Below are 22,949 nucleotides of genomic sequence, written 5' to 3'. Positions count from 1 at the left end.
GGCGGCCGGCTTTTATACTTCCTGTCCCGCCCCTTGACTTCGGGGGGGGGGGGGCGGGAACAGGTGGTGGTGGCTCCGCCCACTTGGGTGTCTGCAGGGGCGCTCCCTCTGCTGGGCAGGAGGGGAGCCACACCGACTCACTACACTCCTCTATGGAAAAAATCTTTCAGAAAATGCCTGCAAAACTTGGATTATCAAAACATAACAAGGAGCAAGAAATGCATGCGGAGGGGGGAGGGTGCCTAAGTAAACGAGTCAAAGAATTTTGTTGTCTTTATGTATTACAGTTTCAGTGTTGACAACTCTGTGTGCCCGAGTCACTCCTTGGGATGACAGATCAACTTGAGAGTTTTAATTAACCAGTTCATGTACCAGGAGTTTCATTATACTACAGCAAAGAGTCCTGTGGCACCTTATAGACTAACAGACGTATTGGAGCATGAGCTTTCATGGGTGAATACCCGCTTCGTCGGATGCATGTATTCACTCAGGAAAGCTCATGCTCCAATACATCTGTTAGTCTATAACAGGGGTCTCAAACCTGCGGCCCGCGGAGCTCCCCAGGGGAGCTCCGCAGGGGCCCCCAAGAGAAAAGCGGAGGCTCCCCTATAAGGTGCCACAGGACTCTTTGCTGCTTTTACAGATCCAGACTAACACGGCTACCCCTCTGATAATTGTACTACAGTGTCTCTCAGGATAATACATATGGAACAAAACCTTTCACTATGGTTTTGTGTGTCTTGTGAAGAATTAGGAAAGATACTCGTTGTGACGTTCCCCTCTGGTGTTATTTAGACTGGTGATCTGCTAGGCCACTCCAATCCATGACTCTGGGAGCCAGTCTTACCCTGCTCTGCTGTGAGAACCCCGACTCCTAGGCTGTTCATGCACAGCCTCTGGCATGTAAGCTGCTCCCAGCTACTTGCAAGCGAATGACACTAGCCAATATCTCCAGTCCCGGACATAACCCTAGGAACCTCCATCTTGCAGTGTCTAGTTATGCCCGCTGGACACTGCAAGCTTATATAAGTTCATCAATTTAACAAAGAAATTGATATGTACCAGGCTTTTTTCTCCCAAGGAGAGTCTCTGACACACTTCAAACCAAACACACTGCTTCAGGTAGAATAAAACAAACAGATTTATTAACTATGAAGATAGATTTTAAGTGATTATAAGTCAAAGCATAACTAGTCAGATTTGGTCAAATGAAATAAAAGCAAAATGCATTCTCAGCTGATCTTAACACTTTCAATGTCCTTACAAACTTAGATGCTTCTCGCCACAGGCTGGCTGCTCTTCAGTCAGTCTCACCCCTTTGATCAGCACTTCAATCGCTTGGTGGTGGCGGTGTCTGTAGATGTAGGTGGAAAACTGAGAGAGACAGCATGGCAAATGTCTCTCCCTTTTATCATGTCCTTTCCTCCCTCTTGGCTTTGCCCCTGCCTTCAGAGTCAGGTGAGCATTAGTCTCTCCAAGCAAGGTTGAGCAATTCCCCTGGTGTGGCCTCATGCAGGTGAGTCATTGCATTGTAGCTCCCTTGCTGGACAATGGCTGCTGATAGGTTGTTTGACACTCTGCCCGGGCCTTGGTTACTTTCCTTGCTGTTGCCTCTGGGGAGCTAATATCTGGCTGATTCCCCAATTTACAGCATGATTTAGTGACAACCATACAACACAATTCTCATAACTTCATATGCATTAATGATACACAAATATGGATAGAGAAATGACTTTCAGCAGATAACTTTTCCCCTTTAATGAACTTATACCTTACAAGGCATGCTTTATACCAGGGGTCAGCAACCTTTCAGAAGTGGTGTGCCGAGTCTTCATTTATTCACTCTAATTTAAGGTTTTGCGTGCCAGTAATACATTTTAATATTTTAGAAGGTCTCTTTCTATAAGTCTATAATGTATAACTAAGCTATTGTTGTATGTAAAGTAAATAAGGTTTTTAAAATGTTTAAGAAGCTTCATTTAAAATTAAATTAAAATGCATAACCCCCCAGACCGGTGGCCAGGACCTGGGCAGTGTGAGTGCCACTGAAAATCAGCTTGTGTGCCGCCTTTGGCACGTGTGCCATAGGTTGCCTACCCCTGCTTTATACGTAAGATCATGATTATATGAAAATGAGGAATATGGGGATTACAGCATGCTCCCCCAAGGTATAGAATGTCACACTACCATGAGCCTGATAATGGTGTTAGTTACACTGGTGTAAATCAAGAGAAACTCTTTAACATCACAGTGGTGTAAGTGAGATCACTATCAGGCCACTTATCTGCAAAGGAGACTCCCAATCATTGTTCCATATTCAGAGAACCTTACTAATTCCACACTGCAGAATTCTACGTCCCTCATTATATCACTTGCACACTCACCTACAGGTGTATTATTCACTCTTTAATTAGGTTTTATTCATTTTTAATGATCAGCTTTATTTTTTTTTAACTTACTTAATAGTGCAGGCAGTGCATAGCGAGATAGCTGAAGCTAACTCAGGACATGCAAAATTCAAGACATACTATTTAAAGGGTATTCAGTTGAGGCTCTGGAAATTTCTTTCCTACTTATGGGGAAAGTAAATTCCAGTGCCCAAATTAAGTGCCCTTTAAATAGCGTGCCCTGAATTTTGTTGTTTTAATTTTTAAATTCCTTAGACTTTTTTATAAGAGTTTTTCTGTTCTCCTGTAGATGTTTAAAATTCTTTACAAGGGAGAAACTACGTAGGGTCCCGGTCTTTTCAGATTAGCAGGCAGGATTGGGGAACTAATTGACATGCAGGGGAAACAGTGAAACTGACTATAATACAAAATGCTGTCAGATGCATAAATTAAACAAATAGGAAAAAAATGTAAATGTTTCTCTAAACTCTCTCTTTCACTTCTAGTCATCCTTTGTTCCTTGTAGCTATAGAAGGTGCAAAATTTTCAAAAATGTGATTGATTGTCCTTTTAATATCAGTATATTTTCAACCAATTTCCTATAAAAATAATTTAAAAAAAAAATGCAACATGCTCATTTTCTCATCTCCATGTCTTATGACTGTAGTTGATTTATTTGTTTGTGCTGTGGGGTTTGCTGAGAAGGAGCGAGTGGAGCTACAGACCTTGGAGGAATGCTTTCATTTCCTCAATGTTAGAAAGATATATTCAGATATATGAACAGGTGACTTCCTTTGAATTAGAAGGATGGCATTTGATAACGTAAAGGAGGACGATCAGGGCGGGTGCAAGGATGTTTCGCGCCCTAGGCGAAACTTCCACCTTGCGTCCCCCCCCAAGCCCCATGGCAGCTCTCCGCCCTAAGGAGCCCCCCTGTGGCAGCTCCCCACCCCCACTGCTCCCTGAGGTGCCCCCCCGTGGCAGCTCCCCTCCCCCCGCAGCAGCTCCCCCCGGCCCGGGGAGCCGGGCGGCAGCTCCCCACCCCTGCTCAACTCTGCTCCGCCTCCTTCCTGAGCACGCCGTCACCACTCCACTTCTCCCGCCTCCCAGGCTTGCGGCGCCAATCAGCTGTTTGGCGCCGCAAGCCTGGGAGGGAGAGAAGCAGAGCAGGGCGGTGTGCTCAGGGGAGGAGGCGGAGCAGAGGTGAGCTGGTGCGGGGAGCGATTCCCCTGCGTGTCGTGCCCCCCCCTTACTTGCTGCAGGCAGCACTCCCCACACCCCCCTGCCCCAGCTCCCTCCGTCTAAATGCTGATGAGGACCGGGGCAGCCGAAGATCCGGCCACTGCAGTCGCCGCCGAAAGACCCAAAATGCTGTCCCCCAAATGCTAGTGCCCTAGGTGACCGGCTAGGTCGCCTAGTGCGTTGCACTGGCCCTGAGGACGATGAAAGCCCCTCCTTTTCTCTGGAAAACAGTCCATCATGACAAAGGAACAGTGCAATGCAGGGAAATAAATATGATGCTTTAGCAAATATTTTCATTATTTGAACTAACCAAGACGTGTATTAAACTGGCAGTGGACTACTCTAGGCACGGCAAAGAGATAAAATTAGTGGCAACTAATGACAAGTGGAAATGCCAGCTGAGTATTGTACTGTCTCTTATTTTTATAGCCCTCATATTGAAATGGGTCTTGATGGGGTGGAGATCTTCACTAATTCATCAGGGAGTCACCATGTGCTGCGGAAAGCTCATACCCGTGTGAATGTGGTAAATTCTGCAACAGCAAAGGTAGATCTTTTTAAAGACCAACTCATCTCTTCATTACTTACCTCAGTTTTTCAGAGTAGTCTCCTCTACTCTGACAGGCCATAGTGTTGCCTGCCTGTGTTAGTAATTAGACTTGATGGCATAGGAAAGCTAAATCTGTAATCTTCTTTTCATATCTATCTATCTACCTACCTACCTACCTACCTACAAAGGAGAGTTAGCAAAATCTTTAAACCAGGGTGTATTTAATTAATCCAAACCTCAGGGATATGAGATCAAAAGAATGGGTGCCTTTGATTCTTCTCTATCTTGGTTGCTTTTACAAACAAACAAACAAAAACTATAACAATAAAGAGACAAAACCACCATTCAAAGTGACTAATTATTTTACTGTTGAAAGCATGAAATGTTGTATCCACTTTATGCAGAAAAAAATTGCAACCAATTGTAAACGGATGTAGCTCTAAACAAAATATACATGCATATTGTATGGTGCAAATTTACCAGAATTGACAGCTCATTACTTGGCTATAATCTACTCAGGGAAGGGGAGAGATTTCCTGTCATGAGCACAAGTGTCTGTGGTTCCCTTAAAGCCACAGGCTCCTTTCTGATCTTAATTAAAATGTTCATATTGACATGAGAGCTGAAGAAATATCAATAAATATACCATTAAGGGAAAATAAAGATCTGGGTTTACACTGAAACCTTGAGGCTTTCCCCTGCCACCTCACCTTATCCCTTCAGAGGTTTATAACTGCAGAGGAGATTAACAAAATGATAATTTTTTCTAAAGCAAATTATTAAAAAAAAATTAAGATGTTAGGATGTTTTGCATTTTTTACATCTAAAGCTCACCTTATTTTAAAAGAAAAATATATATTCAGTGATTAGGCAAAAACTGTATCTGTTTTTAATAGAGATGGGATGGAGAGGGAACAAGACAGTGAATGGCAAGCTAAGCCATGAAAAGTGATTAGTATGGGTATGATGATAAATGATAAATTAGTCTTCATAGTAATTTAACATGCTTTGCTTGCTTAACAATATTTGCTATGTCCCAAGACATCCAAATATAATTTCTTCCTCACTTTGCCATGCCCTCTATTATAAAGAATGGTTATTTTTGCAACACTTGCCATCTTGAACTTTGAATTTCAGTTCTAAAGTATAGGCCTCTACTACTTGAACTAAAGGGGCAACTCCATTTGCTGGTAGCAGCCATCTGAGGCAGATGTAACACACTTAGCCAGTGTGTTATATTATTTGTTTTCACAGGGCCCACAAAGAGCTGAGCACTTTTTTCAAACAAAAAGGAAGGAATAGTCCCTGAATTAGTCACAATGTAAAGCTGGAGAGTGGACTTGGGAGGGGGCAAAAGAAACCAGTAGTTTGCCTTTTAACATTCCATAGTTTTCAAACTGTTATATTTTGAAAAAATATATATATATTTTTTCTTCTTAGAGTGGTGGGATTTATGTCTTAGCCAATCAGAAGGGCTGTGATGGTGATCGTCTGTACTATGATGGTTGTGCCATGATTTCTATGAATGGAGACACTATTGCTCAAGGATCCCAGTTTTCACTGAATGATGTGGTAATAAACTCAAGCTGACTGACACTGCAAGATTCATTTTACTTCTTGGTCTCCCTCAGCATGGCATTGCTATCCTTCTCTCAGACCTTGTTGCAAGGTGAAGTCAGTGGGACTGCTTCTACACTGAGGCTTTTCAGAAATTCTCCCACCATTGGTCTAGCACAGGTTCAGTTCCATTGGTGCTAGGGAGGCTGGATGCCATAATATAGACCAAGCAAGTGCCTTTTTACTGTTATCCAACCCTGCTCCAAGGGGGTCTAGATGTCACAATGGCACAATTGCTTGCCCCCAATCCACACTAGCACTTCTTGTTTTGCCTGCAGTGATGGAACTGCAGGAGTGGAAGAATTTCTGAAAATCCTCATGTAGACCAGGCCTGGAGGTTTGGATATCACTGTGGTGAGGAGCAGGCCTTGCTGGTTTATATGTGCTTATTTAAGCAATTGGACACAAAGATGTCAATTAGAGTGTAATAATTATAGGCTCAGTTTTGCAAACCCTTATGCAAACAAGAAACTTGTTAAGTCAGTATGAACTTTCTCGTGTAGGGATTATGGGATAGTCTATTGTCTAGTGCATTCGGTATAAATTGTTCTTATTTAATTCACGTGAGGAATCCTGTTGAAGTCACTGGTCTTAGCTCATGAGTAGATTGAGCAGGAAATATCTACAGTGGAAATGACTGTATCCCTTTTTAAACAACTCTTTGTCCTGTACATTTGGGTTTGGAAAGCCATTCTGTACTTGTGTCAGATGTCTAATTTTAAATGCCTTTCACCAGGAAGTCTTGGTTGCTACACTGGATTTGGAAGATGTTCGAAGTTACAGGGCAGAAATTTCATGTCGTAACTTAGAGGTAAGAATTCTTCAAATGTGTTGAACTTGTGCTCTTTGATGAATTTCAGTAAGTCATTGAGTCAACACATCTTCAATTATTGAAAGAGAGACTGTTGAAATACTTTGGCTTCTGCAGTATTCCAGAGGCTGTATTATCCGTGAACATGTAATGCTTTTATAGATAAATGCTACATTAAAACTGATGACTTCCCAAATTTTCTATTCTATTAATTAGGCAAGCAAAGTGAATTCCTATCCCAGAATAAAAGTGAATTTTTCTCTGTCATGTTCTGATGATATATGTGTACCTACCTGTGAGCCAATCCAGTGGAGATATCATAGTCCTGAGGAAGAAATCTGGTAGGCATAAATGAGGTGGGGAAATGAATTTACTTAAAATAAAAATATAGTCTGTTGCATACTTTATTGGTAAGGTTTAAAAAAATTTGGACACTAAAATTATTTCTTGATGGTATGCAAAGTCCTAAACAAAGGAGATCAATAAGGATGGATTTTTAAATATGAAATAGTTCTTATCTTATAACTGTTCTGGAATATTTATTAGGGCTGTCGATTAATCATAGTTAACTCATGCAATTAACTCAAAAAATTAATCCTGATTAAAAAAGTTAATTGTCATTAACTGCACTGTTAAACAGTAGAATACCAATTGAAATTTATTAAATATTTTTGGATGTTTTTCTACATTTTCAAATATATTTATTTCAATTAGAACATAATACAAAGTGTACAGTGCTCACTATATTTTATTTTTATTACAAATATTTGTACTCTAAAAATGATAAAATATTATCTTTCAACTCACCTCATACAAGTACTGTAGTGTGATCTCTTTATCGTGAAAGTGCAACTTAACAAATGTAGATTTTTTTTTGTTACATAACTGCATTAAAAAACAAAACAATGTAAAACTTTAGAGCCTATAAGTCCACTCAGTCCTATTTCACGTTCAGCCAATGGTTAAGACAAACAAGTTTTTTTACATTTACAGGACATAATTCTGCCTGCTTTTTATTTACAATGTCACCTGAAAGTGAGAACAGGTGTTCACATGGCACTTTTGTAGCTGGCATTGCAAGGTATTTATGTGTCAGATATGCTAAACATTCATATGCCCCTTCATGCCTTGACCATCATTTCAAAGGACATGCGTCCATGCTGATGATACGTGTTAAAAAAAAACTTGTTATTTAAATTTGTGACTGAACTCCTTGGGGGACAACTGTACATCTCCTGCTGTTTTTCCCACATTTTGCTATATATTTCATGTGGTAGGAGTTTCGGATGATGACCCAGCATGTTGTTCATTTTAAGAACACTTTCACTGCAGATTTGACAAAATGCTAAGAAGCTACCAATGTGAGATTTACGCAAAGAAGGTACCAATGTAAAGATAGTTACAGCACTTGACCCAAGGTTTAAGAAACTGAAGTGCCTTTCAAAATCTGAGAGGGATGAAGTGTGGAGCATGCTTTCAGAAGTCTTAAAAGAGCAACACGCTGATGCGGAAACTACAGAATCTGAACCACCAAAAAAGAAAATCAACCTTCTGCTAGTGGCATCTGACTGAGACAATGAAAATGAACATGCATCGGTCCATATTGCTTTGGATTGGAATGGTGGTTGAAGCATGAAGGGACATATGAATCTTTAGCGCATCTGGCACATAAATATCTTGTGACACCGGCTGCAACAGAACCATGCGAATGCCTGTTTTCGCTTTCAGGTGACATTGTAAATAAGAAGTGAGCAGCGTTATCTTCTGCAAATGTAAACATACTTGTTTGTCTGAGCGATTGGCTGAACGTGAAGTAGGACAGAGTGGAGTTGTAAAACTTTAGAGCCTACGTTATTTTGTTTTTGAATCCAGTTTTTTTGTACGTAATTCTACATTTGTAAGGTCAACTACAACTTGTAAGTGGGGAATTGAAAAATACATTTTCTTTTGTTTTTTACAGTGCAAATATTTGTAATAAAAATAGCTATAAAGTGAGCACTGTACACTTTGTATTTTGTATTGTAATTGAAATCAATATATTTGAAAATGTAGAAGACATCCCAAATATTTAAACAAATAGTATTCTATTATTGTTTAAGTGCCTGATTAGTCACGGTTAATTTTTTTAATCTCTCGACAGCCCTAATATTTATATTTTGTAACTTACAGCCTTGGCCCTGCATGCTGGCTTTGGGACTACTTAAGACGCAGTAATCAGGTAAGAACGCTCTTTTGAACATTGTCTTTCTATGTTTTAACCATAAGAATAGTATAGGTAGCTTGCGTCTACCTACATCTCTTTAGAGCAAGATTATTCTGTGAGACTTTTTGCTAGTATCTTTGGTTCAAGCTTAAAGCACTTATTCAAGGTGTGTCTAACTGTTCTCTTCAAATCTGTTAGTGCTCAGTACTGCTTTCTTTAAATTCAATAACGAAACTCCCATTGACAAAGGGTTTTTTTGTTTTTGTTTTTTTGTTTTTTTTTGGTAACCTAAGTTGGTGCTCCAGTTTCCTGCAAGCAACATTTATTTTTAATGGCATGATAAAAACATCCTTTCTACCCTGTACCCAGAAACAATACACCAGATTCATTGCTGACTTGCACCCTGGCAATCTGATTAAAGTCAGTGGAATTGTGTAGGGTGTAAATCAGCACTGAATCTGGCCAGATTGTTTAGGATCTCTCAAGAGAAATCCCTTCTAAGAGCTTCATTCATGAATCTGTTTTCTTTGTGCATTCATGTTGCTGTTGACTTTTTTTTTTCTTCTGCTTGGTTTTGGGCCCTCTTTTCATCATGCGTATCTCTATGCTGTACATCACACAAGTGCTGAATTGTGATGCTTGTATTCTTGCCAGTTCTGGGCTTGCTTCATTGAAGTCCAGTAGAAAACTCATATTGACTTCTGTGGGAGTAAGACTGGGCCCATTATGGCTGTTATTGGGAGAGGCGTATTACTCATGCTTTCCCTGTAACATGAAAATGGAGGGTGACCATCATGTAAACTATTGATGAATAGGACAGTGAATTTAAGATTTAACCCACAACAACAGTTTATTGCATCTGCAACATATTCAACCATTGCTAACACGCACACAGATGAAATCTCAGTAGTTGTTGAGAGCCTACAGAGACACATGGAAAAGTACTAGTCAGTTACAGCTCTCTTAAAAATAGGTGGTCCCTAACTATAAAGAAAACATACAGCATCCATTACAAGGTAATTGCTTTTACCGTTCCTTGCCAGCATAATTCTGATGATCACCTTCCATCTTCTCAAAAGCCATTTTAAGTAGATGGACAAAAAAAAAGTAGATGGACAAAAAAACAAGGTGACAAACACACATACTAGTGGTTTGATTCCAAAGATCGTGTTTTGAAATAAGCAGAAGATCACATTAAGCAATGATCCAAATTAAACAGCGTGGATTGGATGCTAAGAACTCCATCCTTCTTAATTAGCTTTCCTTAACCATGCTAGTGGGCGAGGACCTGTTCAGCAGCTTTTTCTAGCCATCAAAGTAAAAGGTTTAACCTGAGACTTGGCTTGGTTAGCCAATGCAAAGTGTTAAGGGTGTGAAATGCTTTGCTAGATCTGTTTTCCAACTAAGTACTACCAGACCTGACTGGCCCTGCTGGCTGGAGTATGCATAACTCACCTGAGGGAGGGACACAGGAATGGGCTCAACATATTGTTTCTAAAGGGTAAAATATGTTTTTACAATGGCACTTCTTACAGCTTTTTCCATTGTTTGCTGTTTAAGGCAGGATTTTTTCTACCGCTTAGTGGTGGAATTGACAGCTCTGCTACAGCTTGCATTGTATACTCCATGTGTCGCCAGGTTTGCCTCGCAGTCAAGAATGGAAGTAAGTTGGGGGGAGTGTGTGTGTGTCCTTGTCAAAGTAACCAAGCTTGCTAATGGTTAGAGGTGGATGAATATTAGCCATTAGTACAGTACATAAGGTGCAACATACCGGTCATGTTCTTAATTAGAGAGCAGGCCCAAGCGCTACATTTCAGTGGAGTGTGGTAGCTAATTGCCTTAGACACCTTTTGAGAAATCCAGCCAAAATGTGGATCCAGATTTCAAAGATCCTCCAAATTATATTTATGGGTTTTGGTCAGCTATGAAACTCAGGCTATGTCTACACTTACGGCGTGTGGAGTACACCTGCAGCATGCCTGCTAGCGGGGGTATAAATAGCAGTGTAAATAGCGAGGCATGGCTTAGGTGAATAGAATAGAGTGCCCTACATTCCTGAACCTTGAGGGTGTACTCTACATATGGGCTCTCTATATGCCCAAGTAGTGCCTCCCACGTGGATACTGCTATTTTTAGCCGTGTAGTGTCTCACTGCCTCCCTGTTGCCAGAGCCTTTCCCTGCCACAGTGTAAAGCTGCTGTGTGGGGAGGAGGGGGAAGAGCAGCAGGGAAAGGCTTCAGCAGGAGACAGCAGGGAAGGGCTCCGGCAGAAGGGAGCGGCCAGAGCCTTGCCCTGCCACCATCCCACTGCCAGAGCCTTGCCCTGCCGTGTGTAGCTACATGTGTAGTGCATATCTTCACTTATGGGCAGTGCACAGAATACGTAGCCATGGATCTGGATTAGTCTTTGGAGTTATCATCCAAACGTTGGCATGTTTGGGCCTGGTGTTCCAGTCTATTGTGGGAGAGTGTGTTCGTTTTGGGTGAAATTCAACTCTACATCCGCCAGCACAGTTCTTAAGCTGCGCTTAAGTCTCACACATGTGCTTAAGGAAAGTTAAGCCCTGAAATTGGGTTGAAGTAGTCCATAAACTTTGCGCTAATACGCTTAGCATTTCGTCCCTATAAAGCCTCTTTGTAATACATGGGACAAAACTTTTTTATATTTATAGATGCAAAACCAGCAACAAACTCAATAATTCTCTTTTATGGAATTGAGGACATTTGAAATGCCAACAAATGAAGTGTTACCTTATTTTGTGAAGGGTGGTTGTGAGGCTTAGTTCCTTTATGATTATAAAGTGCTTTGAGATCCTCTAATGATTGGTGCTGTGGAAGAGCAAAGTATTATTAGCAGTAGTACAAGGTATCTGTGATGCTTCATCTGATTTCTCATTTTACTTTTACTGGATTGTCTGCAGATCAAGGTGTGCTGGCCGATGTACGTAGGATAGTGAATGATGAGACCTATACTCCTGAGGATTCCCAGGAATTCTGTGGACATATCTTCACCACTTGTTACATGGCTAGCGAGAACTCCTCCCAGGATACATACAACAGGGCCAAATTGTTGGCTGAACAAATAGGCAGGTATAGAATAAGAAATACTTGGATTAAATAATGTTGCGGTTAAGATTTCAGGTTTTCTAAAAGACCAGTATGAGAGTAATAAAGGTGGTAAGTAGAATATTACAGCCTTTAATACCTGAGCGTATGTGTGGGGGTAGGCATTAGAAACATTGGGGGAATAACCGGGAAACCAGTCAACTGAACTTGAAAAGTCTGCACTCCAGGCTCCCCAAGTCTAGAAGCCAGATATGAGGTGGTGGTAGGCTTTAGTGCAGAGGTGGGCAAACTACGGGCCACATCCAGCCCGCAAGAACGTCCTGCCCGGCCCCTGAGCTCCTGGCCGGGGAGGCTACCTCTGGCCCCTCCACTGCTGTTCCCCCTCCCCCGCAGCCAGGCTGCCGTGTGGGCAGCGCTCTGGGTGGCGGGGCTGCGTGCTCCTGCAGGGCAGCGCGGCAGCATGTCTGGCTCCGGCCGGGCAGTGCGGCTGCCAGGCATGCCGCTCTGAGTGACATGGTAAGGGGGCTGGGTGTTGGATAAGGGGCATGGGGTTTTGGGGGCAGTCAGGGGACAGGGAGTGGTTGGATGGGGAGGGGCGGTCAGGGGATGGGAATGGGGGGGTTGGGGTTGGATAGGCGTGGGAGTCCTGGGGGGCCTGTCGGGGGGCGGGGGATAGGGGTTGCGTCAATCAGGGAACAGGGAACAGGGGGGTTGGATACGGGGTGGTGTCCTGAGGGGGTGGTTAGGGTCTTGGGAGGGGGTGGTTAAGGAACAAGGAGTGGGGGGAGTTGGATGGGTTGGGGGTTGTGAGGGGGGCAGTCAGGGGGCGGGAAGTGGGAGGGGTTGGATAGGGGGCGGAGGCCAGGCTGTTTGGGGAGGCACAGCCTTTCCTACCTGGCCCTCCATACAGTTTTGCAACCCCGATGTGGCCCTCGGGCCAAAAGTTTGCCCACCCCTGCTTTAGTGCCTTACTCCTGTGTCCTTGATTTACATGCTAGAGAATTGAGGGTTTGATTATTTTCTTCACATAAGGAAGACAAAGTTAAAATCATTTGTTTTACACTGTTTTACCTAGTCATACGTGTGCAAACTGACTTACTTGTGCTTGTAATCTTCGCAGCTATCATATAAATCTAAACATAGATGTGGCAGTGAAAGCCATTGTGGGGATTTTCAGTATGGTGATGGGCAGATCTCCCCAGTTTCGTGTCTATGGAGGGAGCAGCAGGGAAAATCTGGCACTACAGAATGTGCAGGTATGCTTTTGTTGCCCCAAAGGAACCACCCCACATCACCCTTCTTATACTAACATTTGGGTATGAAGTGACACTGGGTTGCGGTGTTCACTAGTCAGCTGTAGAGACTGGAGTTCTAAGGTGGCTTAGTTCTGAAGTATGCTGGGCTCATGGTAGTTCCTAGTGGACATTTGAATTTGACTTTGAATTCTGTTTTATGAAGGAGAAAGTAGTTTGCTTTGTAAATCTGCTTTATTTCTCAATTTGATTTGTAGGCTAGAATAAGAATGGTCCTTGCCTACTTATTTGCTCAGCTGAGTCATTGGGCTCGTGGGATGCCTGGTGGGCTTCTAGTGCTCGGATCAGCCAATGTGGACGAAAGGTGGGTGAATATTAGAAATCTATTAACAAGTCATTGGGAGTCAAAGTCACTGCAATCTTTTGTAACTCCACTGGATGACAGTATATACCAATGCCCCAGAAAATATAATTAATTTTAAGAATAAAATGAGTGTACTGGAATCAATGAAAACATGAACTGAACCAAATCAGCAGACATTTTTCAGATGCCCATTAGAGAATTGGTGCAGTAATTTGATAAAAATAACAGCTGTTCCTTTCTCAGCAATCTTCAGTAGCGAAAATGACCCATATAGAAAATGAAAGTGAAGCTAATATTTTGTGTCTTTTTAATGCTTTTATTATTAGAGATTTAAAAAAAACAAACAAAAAAAGCCAACAACTTTGGAAGCCATGCAATATATTTAAAAAAATCAGGACCAAGCTTAGTAGCTTGGTCACAGTAAGGTGGGGCATCAAAGTGGGATTTTAGTTGCTATTGAGGTAAGAAAGACAGTATTTTAGTTGTTTTTGTGTGAAATGCCCTGCTTAATTGATTGGTGGAGGCATCCAAATTAGATTTACAGTTTGCAGATCCTCAAGTTGTAAATGGGGGAGTTGGGTGTCAATACACTGCAATGTAATACAAAACAACAGTCAGACATACTTAAGTAAGCACAGGGTTCGTGGGACTCATGTTAGCTGACTTGTGTTACAGAACCCTGGGCTTAAGTGTCTACATTGTATTTAAACCCTACATTGAGTTGTCTAACCCATGCTGTAACCTAGGGCTCGGGCATCCACACTGCAGTGCGCAGACTTGAGTCAAAGTTACCATATCCCAAAGTCTCCTGTAATGTGGTCACTCTAGCCATAGGACTGTGATGCACTGTGGGAAAACTTTACTGCCTGCCCTGCATGTTATACATGCTGGAGAATTGAGGGGTGGTTGTTACAGAAGTTTGAATAGCCCACCAAACCCATAGCAGACCCAGGATGCTCTCTGATAGTGTGCTTGCAGATGGGTGATCAGAAGAGAATGGGTTAATGCTGACCTGAGCTGCTACTGTTGGCCAAGGGTAGGGTGGGGTGGCTTCCCTTCTCAGTAGAGTGGACTGCAGATTGTTGGGATAGAGAGGACTAAAGAAGTTGTCCCATGGAATTGTGAGCTACTTTTGGATGAGTCCCAGGACCCAAGTCAAGCAGCGCTGCATCTACACTGCAGAGCAATAGGGCTTGGATCCTGAGTCCCGGTTTCACTTGAGCTATGACCCTAGAGCTCTGCAGAGTCCTGGGACCCTGGGTCAGTGTAATTGGAGTGTAGACACGAGGGGGGGTGGGGGTTGGCTTAAGCCTGGGCTAAAGCATAGTCTTATGTTGCAGTGTAGACATTAGAGACCCCAATCAAGATCAGGGCCCTTTTAGTCCAGGCTCTGTACAGACACATACTGCATTGAAACTGCCCCTGCCCGGAGAGCTTACAGTCCAAATAGAGGCATAGAGACTTTCCCAAAATCATGCTGAAGCTCAGAGGAAGAGCCCACAGCTCCCAAGTCCTAGTTCAGTGTCCTATTCACTGGACCATCTTGCCTCTCTGCCAGGGCCGGTGCAAGGATGTTTCGCGCCCTAGGCGAAACTTCCACCTTGCGCCCTCACCTGTCCCCAAGCCCCCACCCTGAGGCGCCCCTCCCCGCGGCAGCTCCCCCCCTCCGCCCTGAGGCGCCCTCTCAGCCCTAGCTCACCCCTGCTCCGCCTCCACCCCGAGCACACTGTCGCTGCTTCACTTCTCCCGCCTCCCAGGCTTGTGGCGCCAATGAGCTTAGGCGCCGCAAGCCTGATAGGCGGGAGAAGTGAAGCAGCGACGGCGTGCTCGGGGAGGGGGCGGGACAGGGGTGAGCTGGGGCAGGGAGTTCCCCTGCGTGCTGCCCCACCCCCTACTTGCTGCAGGCGGCCCTCCCTGCACTTCCCTGCCCCAGCTCCCTCCGCCTAAATGCTGGCGGCGACCGGCGTGGCCGAAGATCCGGCTGCCGTGGTCGTTGTCGAAGAAAATGCTGCCCCCCAAATCCTAGCGCCCTAGGCGACTGCCTAGGTTGCCTAAATGGTTGCACCAGCCCTGCTCTCCACAGAGGAGCCTGTAAATTACTTACCCTTCTGATTTCCCAAGAAGGTGGTCTCTGATTGGTTGGATTATCCAGAAAAGTTGAGACCTCAAGAGGGAAGGGCCCTAAGAAGTGGCTTGTGCCAGTCCTGGGAGGCAGTCAGCCTACATTGCTTCAGGAAATACAGTCTTCATTTGTTTTTATTTGCAAATCACTTGTAATACATACAATGCTAACTGCAGTTGCAGTAGATATTAAAATATTATTACCTCCCTGCCAGAGATATAATGGTCATTAGAGTTAGCACTACCACATCCGAACAATAATCTGTTTACCCCTTAATGTCCCAGTGACTTTAAAAAAATGATAGCCTTATAAATATACATGAAAACATAAAAGGCCCTATCTTTATAATCGTGGTTGTTATATAAAGTTCCTTATTCTCTTTCAGTCTTCACGGATACTTGACTAAGTACGATTGCTCCAGTGCCGATATCAATCCTGTTGGTGGAATCAGCAAGACTGACTTGAGAAGTTTCATACAGTATTGTATGGAAAACTTCCAGCTTACAGCACTCAGAAGGTGAGTGGTCAAGTAATTATTTTTAGGCCCTGTTTTAGCATCCATACTCCTCTTCCTCTCCTACAGTGTGTGCACATGTGTAACATAATGGAACTCCAGTTCTGAACCTCTTACGCCACTGTAATACATGTGATAAATAATAATAACTTCTGTGTTTAAATGTGGCTGCAGCTAGTATATTTTTCCTGATCAGTGTGGACAGAGATTTTTCTCTGAAAACCAGGCAGCCTAATAGCACTATTAATATTGGCCATCTATACCTTACAAAACGTTGTAGTCTTTAGCATAGCTTTAAAACAAGGATATATTATGGTTCTTGCAAAATAAATCCAAGTGAATATTTGTCAAGGAAGTTATGCCATAACTGTGCTAGCAACTATGTTTAAACATGATTCCTACTAGGGCTGTGTCTGCACTAGGGTTTATTTTATGGCAACTTTTTTCTATCATTGCTAACACCAGCTGGTTGAGGGTGCTAATGGAGACAATGCTGCTGTGACTGCCTACGTTTTTACACTATGTTATTTAAAAGGGACAGTGTTAATACGGTCAGCTTCAGGAGCTGTTCTATACTAGTTTTCTCAGTGTTGTTACCATCAGGGGAGCTTCAACAGTGAGAGACTTTTGGCAAAAACTCATTGTAGGCAAGGCTATGCTCTTTTTCAGCCTTAGCCTGGACTGGGATTTAGATGGATGCAAGACTGTTTACTTGCTGTTTCTGTGAATTTAGCACAAACTATTGAAAACTTCAGTTGCAGAACTGATTGTTGCTGTGCTTGAATCCTGAGGTCCTTATTCTATTTATACTCAGACTTGACTCAGGAAAATATATTATAACTATGATTTTACAATAAGCATCACCCTGTGCACCTGGGAGAGCTTTTGGCACAAATGGCAGTAGTCTAGTAGATGTTCCATTTTCTTTTTACGATCATTTTGCAGGTTGTGCTCCTGAAATGGACTTAAATAAAGCACTTGATATTTAGCAGGCCAGTCAACTAACATGATTGGTTTTTCCTACACAGTATTATATCAGCTCCACCAACTGCAGAGTTAGAGCCCCTTGCGGATGGACAAGTGTCTCAAACTGATGAGGTAATGGGCAGTGCCTTTAAAAAATGCTCTGGTAAGCCTTATTCACAACTTGTTTTTTGTTCAGTGGCGGCGCTGCTGCCCGTCTCCAAACTATGACTAAGATACGTTTCTCTCCTTTTGAATGGTCTCATAAGCCATTCCACAAAACAGCTCTGTAAACATTAGTATCTGGCACCAGGCTTGTTTATACAGGCCAAGAGTTTCAAAAGTAATGCGTTTTTGGATGCCTTTTGTTTTGGGAGCTCCACTCAAGATATTTGTAAGGGGTATGTATTTCATAGCCCTTTCTGAAAATCAATCCCCTTCAAGGCCTCTCAAGTTGGACCCCCCAAAATGGGAGTCACTCAAAGTCACTAGTCACTTTTGGAAATATTGGCCCCAGAACTTTGTTTCTTCATTTTCTTTATTTAGTTGGATATGATATCACTGTTCAAACCTACAGAACACCCCTGAAATCCAGGCTGGTCTAAATTCTAGGGAACTGTAGTGTGTTTCTAGGAAAGCGGAGGGTAAGTCAGGGCAGAATTTAGCTTCTTGTCTTCAAGCAGAAGACCAACATCTAAGTTTATCTTGCTGATATGAAGCCTGTGTTCAAGTACCACAGAAGGAAAAATCCTTTTTATTCAAGAAGTTCTCTTGCTAGCTAGATGCAATATATTCCCATAAAAAAAATTCTGAAATTTCATTGCAGTTCTTATTTTAAATGGAGATGGATTTTCTATTTAGTATTTCTCTGATTAACTGAATTTATTACCGTCCCCTATAAAATAATACATTCTGACTCATGTTATACATTTTCAGTGCCCTTTTTGTGTATGATATTTCAGGAAGATATGGGGATGACATACACAGAGCTCTCAGTCTATGGCAAACTAAGGAAGATGGCCAAGGCTGGACCTTACAGCATGTTTTGTAAGCTGATCAATATGTGGAAGGAGATCTGTACCCCAAGAGAGGTAAAAATTTAAAAAATCTTGTATTTAACAGAATTTTCTCTTGGAAAAAGATCACGTGTAGTTTTCATAACTTAAGAGGAACAGCTTAATCAGTCTCTTGTATTTAGAAATACCCTAGAGAGGTTAAAGGAGAAAAGACCAAATTTCAAGAGAAATCTCTCTGTGGAAACCTGACAGCTGACACCGATCACACACTGCCCACTGTCTGTGTTGCGCTTTGCTGTTTTCTGCTTCTCAGAAAACCTTTCTCTGCTAGTACAATCTGGCACGGATCCTAGAGTGATTCTGGCCTTTTGTCTATACTGCAGACTGTTAGATCAACAATTAAGTATTCTGAAGGGAACTGTTTATTTTTAGATCTATACATGCCTGGCCAAATTCTTCCTTCCCTTATATGCGCCCAATCCCCACGAAGTTAATGGGTGTGCCATGAATATATTGCAGAAGAGAAGGTGGCTCTTGATTTTCAAAAAACCTAAAAGAAATCCATGTCCACATATCCTGTGACAGAGTTGGTTGGAGGGGTGTCATTTCCATGACATTTCAATGGGCACTTGCTTTTATCCCAGCAGTGCCCTTTCTTGGACCTCTGTGAGATAGGGAAGTTCTATTATTCCCATTTTACAGATGGGAAGCTGAGGCACAGAGAAGCTAAGCGACTTGCCCAAGGTCACACAGGAAGTCTGTGGCAAAGCAGGGAATAAAATTTGGGTCTCCCACCCAGGCCAGTGCCCCAACCCCTGGGATATCCATCTTCTCCCTTATAAGAAACGTTTACAGGAAAATAGTACAGATGTGTGTTTCATTGTGACACTTTAGTGCATTTTGATACTTTAAATGCATATTACATAGCTAGCTTCTTCTGTGGTAAGTACATTAGTAGTGGTAACTAATATATATACATTTGGATTTGTGAATTATCTCTCTCCAGAGTAACTTGCTCATCTAGAATTGTGTTTAAGTTCTGAGAAATTTCAGCTGACCTGAAACTATGTGTTTTGTACACCAGGTGGCATCCAAGGTTAAGCATTTTTTCAGGATGTACTCAATTAACAGACATAAAATGACCACCCTCACACCTGCCTATCATGCTGAAAACTACAGTCCGGAGGACAACCGATTTGACCTGAGACCTTTCCTTTACAACTCCACCTGGTCCTGGCAGTTCAGGTCTATAGATAAACAGGTAAGCATAGTTCACTTCTTCTCTAGGTTTGTTTTCAATCATTTGTGATATGATAAGCCCAGATCCAGTATATCTACATAGACGAGATTCCTATGATCTAATTCTTAGGAGAGCATAGTAACTGTAACTGTTACTTTAACAGGGGTGCGGAGGAATGTTTAGGGGAGTGTGGCGGGGTCCGGGTCAGCCTCCACGGAAGGGCAGAGAGGGAGTGCCACCCAGCTCTGCTCCAGCCCAGCCCCAGCAAAAAATGTGGCCTGGCCGGGGCTCCTTTTAACCTCGGTTTGGGTGTTCCCACCCCCACCCCAGAGCCATGTCCCTTGCCACAGCTCCCGGGGGTGGGAGAGACAGGGTTAAGGGGGGACACAACCTTGAAAAGTTTGGGGACCACTGATCTATGCTTATGAACTCCCTGCCCATTCAGAGCAACAGGCCAGCACACAGTAACAGAAGTCTATCTACACGGATCTGATTGCAGGATTGGGACCTAAAATGGTGTGACAAATTCAATAAGAGCTGAGAAATTCAGAGTGTAGGTGTCTGCCCATCTGCCTTTACAGCAATCCCCTCTTTGAACCTTGAAGTCAATGGAGTTACACCCAGGATTAATTTGACCTTGTATGCCTGGATATAGCAACTGTTTTTAGACTGACACGGTGAGGTGTGTAGAGGATCAAGTGGTAGCTGTGACTATGAGTTGCTTGGCTTTCTGTGGGCTTCAGTCACAACCTTAACATTTATTTCAATACATTTTCTCTTACCATAAAAGTGCTTGGCTGAGGAATTTTAACACATCGGCATTTTCACTGCCAAAGATTTTACATTTCAGTTGCTTTTAAGACTATGTTTACGTATGCAATAAAATATTAATTCCCACCTCTCTGAAATGTCAGGCATGCTGTAATAGTATCTGACTCCCTGGAAACCTAGGATAAAAGGTACCATATGGTGTATTCCCTTTTTAGCCCCATCCCACAACTCATAATTTTGGGCCTTTTCCCATTAAAGCATAGGGCAAAACTCCTTTTGGCTTCAGTGGGAGCTGGAGTGGATATTTTTATAGGATCAGACTATAAAAATCTGGCCTCTCTTTTTGTGCCTATAAATATTTATGGGCACAGTGAATATCACTTAGACTTGTAATGACCCAGTGTATTGGCATATGCTTCCCTGTGATATTACTTGCGCCTGCAGGTATTTGCCATTGCAAACTGTGTGCAAAGAGGGGGGCCAGTTTAAAAAAAAAATCCATTCCTTGAGTTTTTTCTTATCCAGTAGGTTATAGCAGCAGCCTGTGCTGGTAACTGTTTCAGAAAGTTTTTCATGAGACTCAAAAATAAGGGCATGTTACAGGGTTCACTCTGCACTGTGGTGCCTCCTGCTGGCTGTTGTGGGGATTAGCTCTGTTCACCAGTACGCCCTCCTCTGGTGGTGCCTCACCACCATCACTCCTGTTCTAGGACCCACGTCTCTCCAAGGACCACGGTGTCCTCTTCAGCGACACAGCCTCTGGCTATTCTGCACTCTGTGCTCCCCGCTTCCGGGGGACCTACAGTCTGCTGTTCAGACACTTCCCTTAGTGGCTACTGCAGTATATTGTCTGGCCACTTCCTCGTGGCCACAGCATCCTCTTTATCCTTGCCTCAGACTGTCCACCTGCAAACCCCAGCACCCAGCCAGGAGCTGTCTCTCGCTCCCCCAGCCCCTGCTAGCAGCACTGCTCTGTCTAGGGTGCTGGCAGTTCTCTCAGCCCTTCAGGGACACAGTCCTTCCTCCCTGGGCTCCCCGCAGAGAACTACCTTTCTGTGCCCCGCAGTTCTCTTTTTATATGGGCCTGCTTGGCCCTGATTGGCTGCTCCCTTTAGCCCTTCTCTGATTGGCTGCCTCTGGTGCAGCCTCCCTAGGGCTCTATTAACCCCTTAGAGCCAAGTGTGGGGCAGATGCCCCATCACAGGGCCTGTTATAATACTGCAAGGCAAGGCTGGTCTATTTTGGGAAGTGAGTGCACTAAGGGTTTCCCTTGGCCTGGAAATTCTGCACTCGCAGGTCACACACTTGTAATTCCTAAGAGAATCATCCTCCATGACAATGTCACGTGTTGACTGTTGTGTTCCTGTATTTGTAGCACAAAGCCCAGAGATAAGATGTTAATTGGCGAGAGCTTGAGACAATGGTTTTATTCAGATTCGCCAGACCTGCAGTTATGGCTCATTTCATCCTCCAGCACAAAGGGGCTGTCGCCCTGGTAGATCTACCAGTGTGAGGGAATTCCCAGGTGGTGCAGCTCTGATGCCACCCTCCATGGCCAGAGCTCTTCTGCACTCTACTACTACCTGGCTTCCAAAATGGCCCCTGGGGCCTTGAGCAGCTGGCATAATTTAGAGCAGCTGTGAGGTGATTGGCGTATGGGCTGACATGGGGCAGCTCTGTGTATTTTGCCCCAAGCACGGCAGTGAGGCGGCTTTCGGTGGCATGCCAGTGGGAGGTCCGCCGGTCCCGCGCCTTCGACGTACCCGCCGCCAAAGCTGCGGGACCAGTGGACCTCTCGCAGGCATGCCACCAAAGGCAGCCTGACTGCCGCCCTCATGGTGACCAGCAGGTTGCCCCCTGCGGCTTGCCGCCCCAGGCACATGCGTGGTGCGCTGGTGCCTGGAGCCTCCCCTGGGGCTGACACAGAACCTGTCAGAAGGATCAGGGACTGAGGGTGGTTGCAGATCCTTTGCATACACCTTTCTCTGCTGTTTCCAGTGCTTATTGGACACAACTGAAAATCTGGCCTATGGCTTATTGTTCCTCTGTTCATTGTTCACTACCCCAATTCCTTGTGTGAATCTAAAATTAATAGCAGAAATTAAATGCAAATTTGTTTTTACTTCTGTACCTTGTTTACTTACAGGTTTCCAATCTAGAAAGTAAGGAAGGGAAGCCTGTACTTGAAGATGTGGATTGACCACTCTCCGCTCTCATACTACTGACCTAATAGTGGCTCTACAAACACAACATTCAAGGAAGGAGTATATTCTGAAGATCAAGATGGTTCCAGTGTCTGAACAGACTATAGAGCTGGTTTATCTTGTTATTAACAGTTATATCTGTAATTAATCAAACCCAAATTAGTTTGGACAAATAAGTTTCAAGCTGTATTATTCATGATTCTGAATAGTTTGCTTCAGCTATTCACTATTTGTTATTCATGATGTGTGATTGGTCACATACTTCACATGGTCACGGCTGAAACTTAAAATGTAAAAATAAAGATTGGACTTTGGGGTTTTAATTTTTGAATAATTAATCATTCATGATTCATTAATATTTTCACATATACCCAAAGATTGTCTGAGTACTTGGAAATAACAAGTGATATGATCCCTCCAATCATAGAAACCTGGGTCAGTGCTTTTGTGTGAAAATGTGTGTGCCCATATAAAATTTGACTGGGCCTAATGAATGGTCTGCATGTGATTTTTATCTAACATGTTGAACTGAAAGCAAAAATCTTTATAGTCTCTGGCACATGCTGCTGTGAAAAAAACGAAATTTTCATTTTATTGTGTAATAAATTCACATTTTTATAATGCTAA

At 43.2% G+C, this 22,949-nt stretch overlaps 1 protein-coding gene across 5 annotated transcripts in view; it reads left to right on the top strand.

Annotated features, from left to right (window-relative positions):
• The window catches only part of NADSYN1 (NAD synthetase 1), a 29,195-nt gene extending 6,246 nt beyond the window's left edge, over positions 1-22,949 (top strand). Inside the window, exons 8-21 of one of the 5 annotated variants that reach the window (XM_045012746.1) lie at positions 4,059-4,176; positions 5,620-5,751; positions 6,533-6,607; positions 6,824-6,948; positions 8,777-8,825; positions 10,371-10,473; positions 11,731-11,899; positions 12,996-13,131; positions 13,386-13,492; positions 16,000-16,131; positions 17,157-17,257; positions 18,028-18,182; positions 19,192-19,368; positions 22,265-22,949. In XM_045012746.1, coding sequence (XP_044868681.1) covers positions 4,059-4,176; positions 5,620-5,751; positions 6,533-6,607; positions 6,824-6,948; positions 8,777-8,825; positions 10,371-10,473; positions 11,731-11,899; positions 12,996-13,131; positions 13,386-13,492; positions 16,000-16,131; positions 17,157-17,257; positions 18,028-18,182; positions 19,192-19,368; positions 22,265-22,318 — 1,633 coding nt within the window. In that variant the 3' untranslated portion in view covers positions 22,319-22,949. Of the gene's footprint in view, positions 1-4,058; positions 4,177-5,619; positions 5,752-6,532; positions 6,608-6,823; positions 6,949-8,776; positions 8,826-10,370; positions 10,474-11,730; positions 11,900-12,995; positions 13,132-13,385; positions 13,493-15,999; positions 16,132-17,156; positions 17,258-18,027; positions 18,183-19,191; positions 19,369-22,264 lie in introns of those variants that run through there. The other 4 variants (XM_045012747.1, XM_045012748.1, XM_045012749.1 and 1 more) reach the window with 4 other exon arrangements.

Source organism: Mauremys mutica, chromosome 4 (assembly GCF_020497125.1).
Source record: "Mauremys mutica isolate MM-2020 ecotype Southern chromosome 4, ASM2049712v1, whole genome shotgun sequence".
NCBI classification, from domain to species: Eukaryota; Metazoa; Chordata; order Testudines; family Geoemydidae; genus Mauremys; species Mauremys mutica.
Note: the sequence above shows the minus strand (reverse complement) of the source record. Positions and strands in the feature narration are given on the sequence as shown.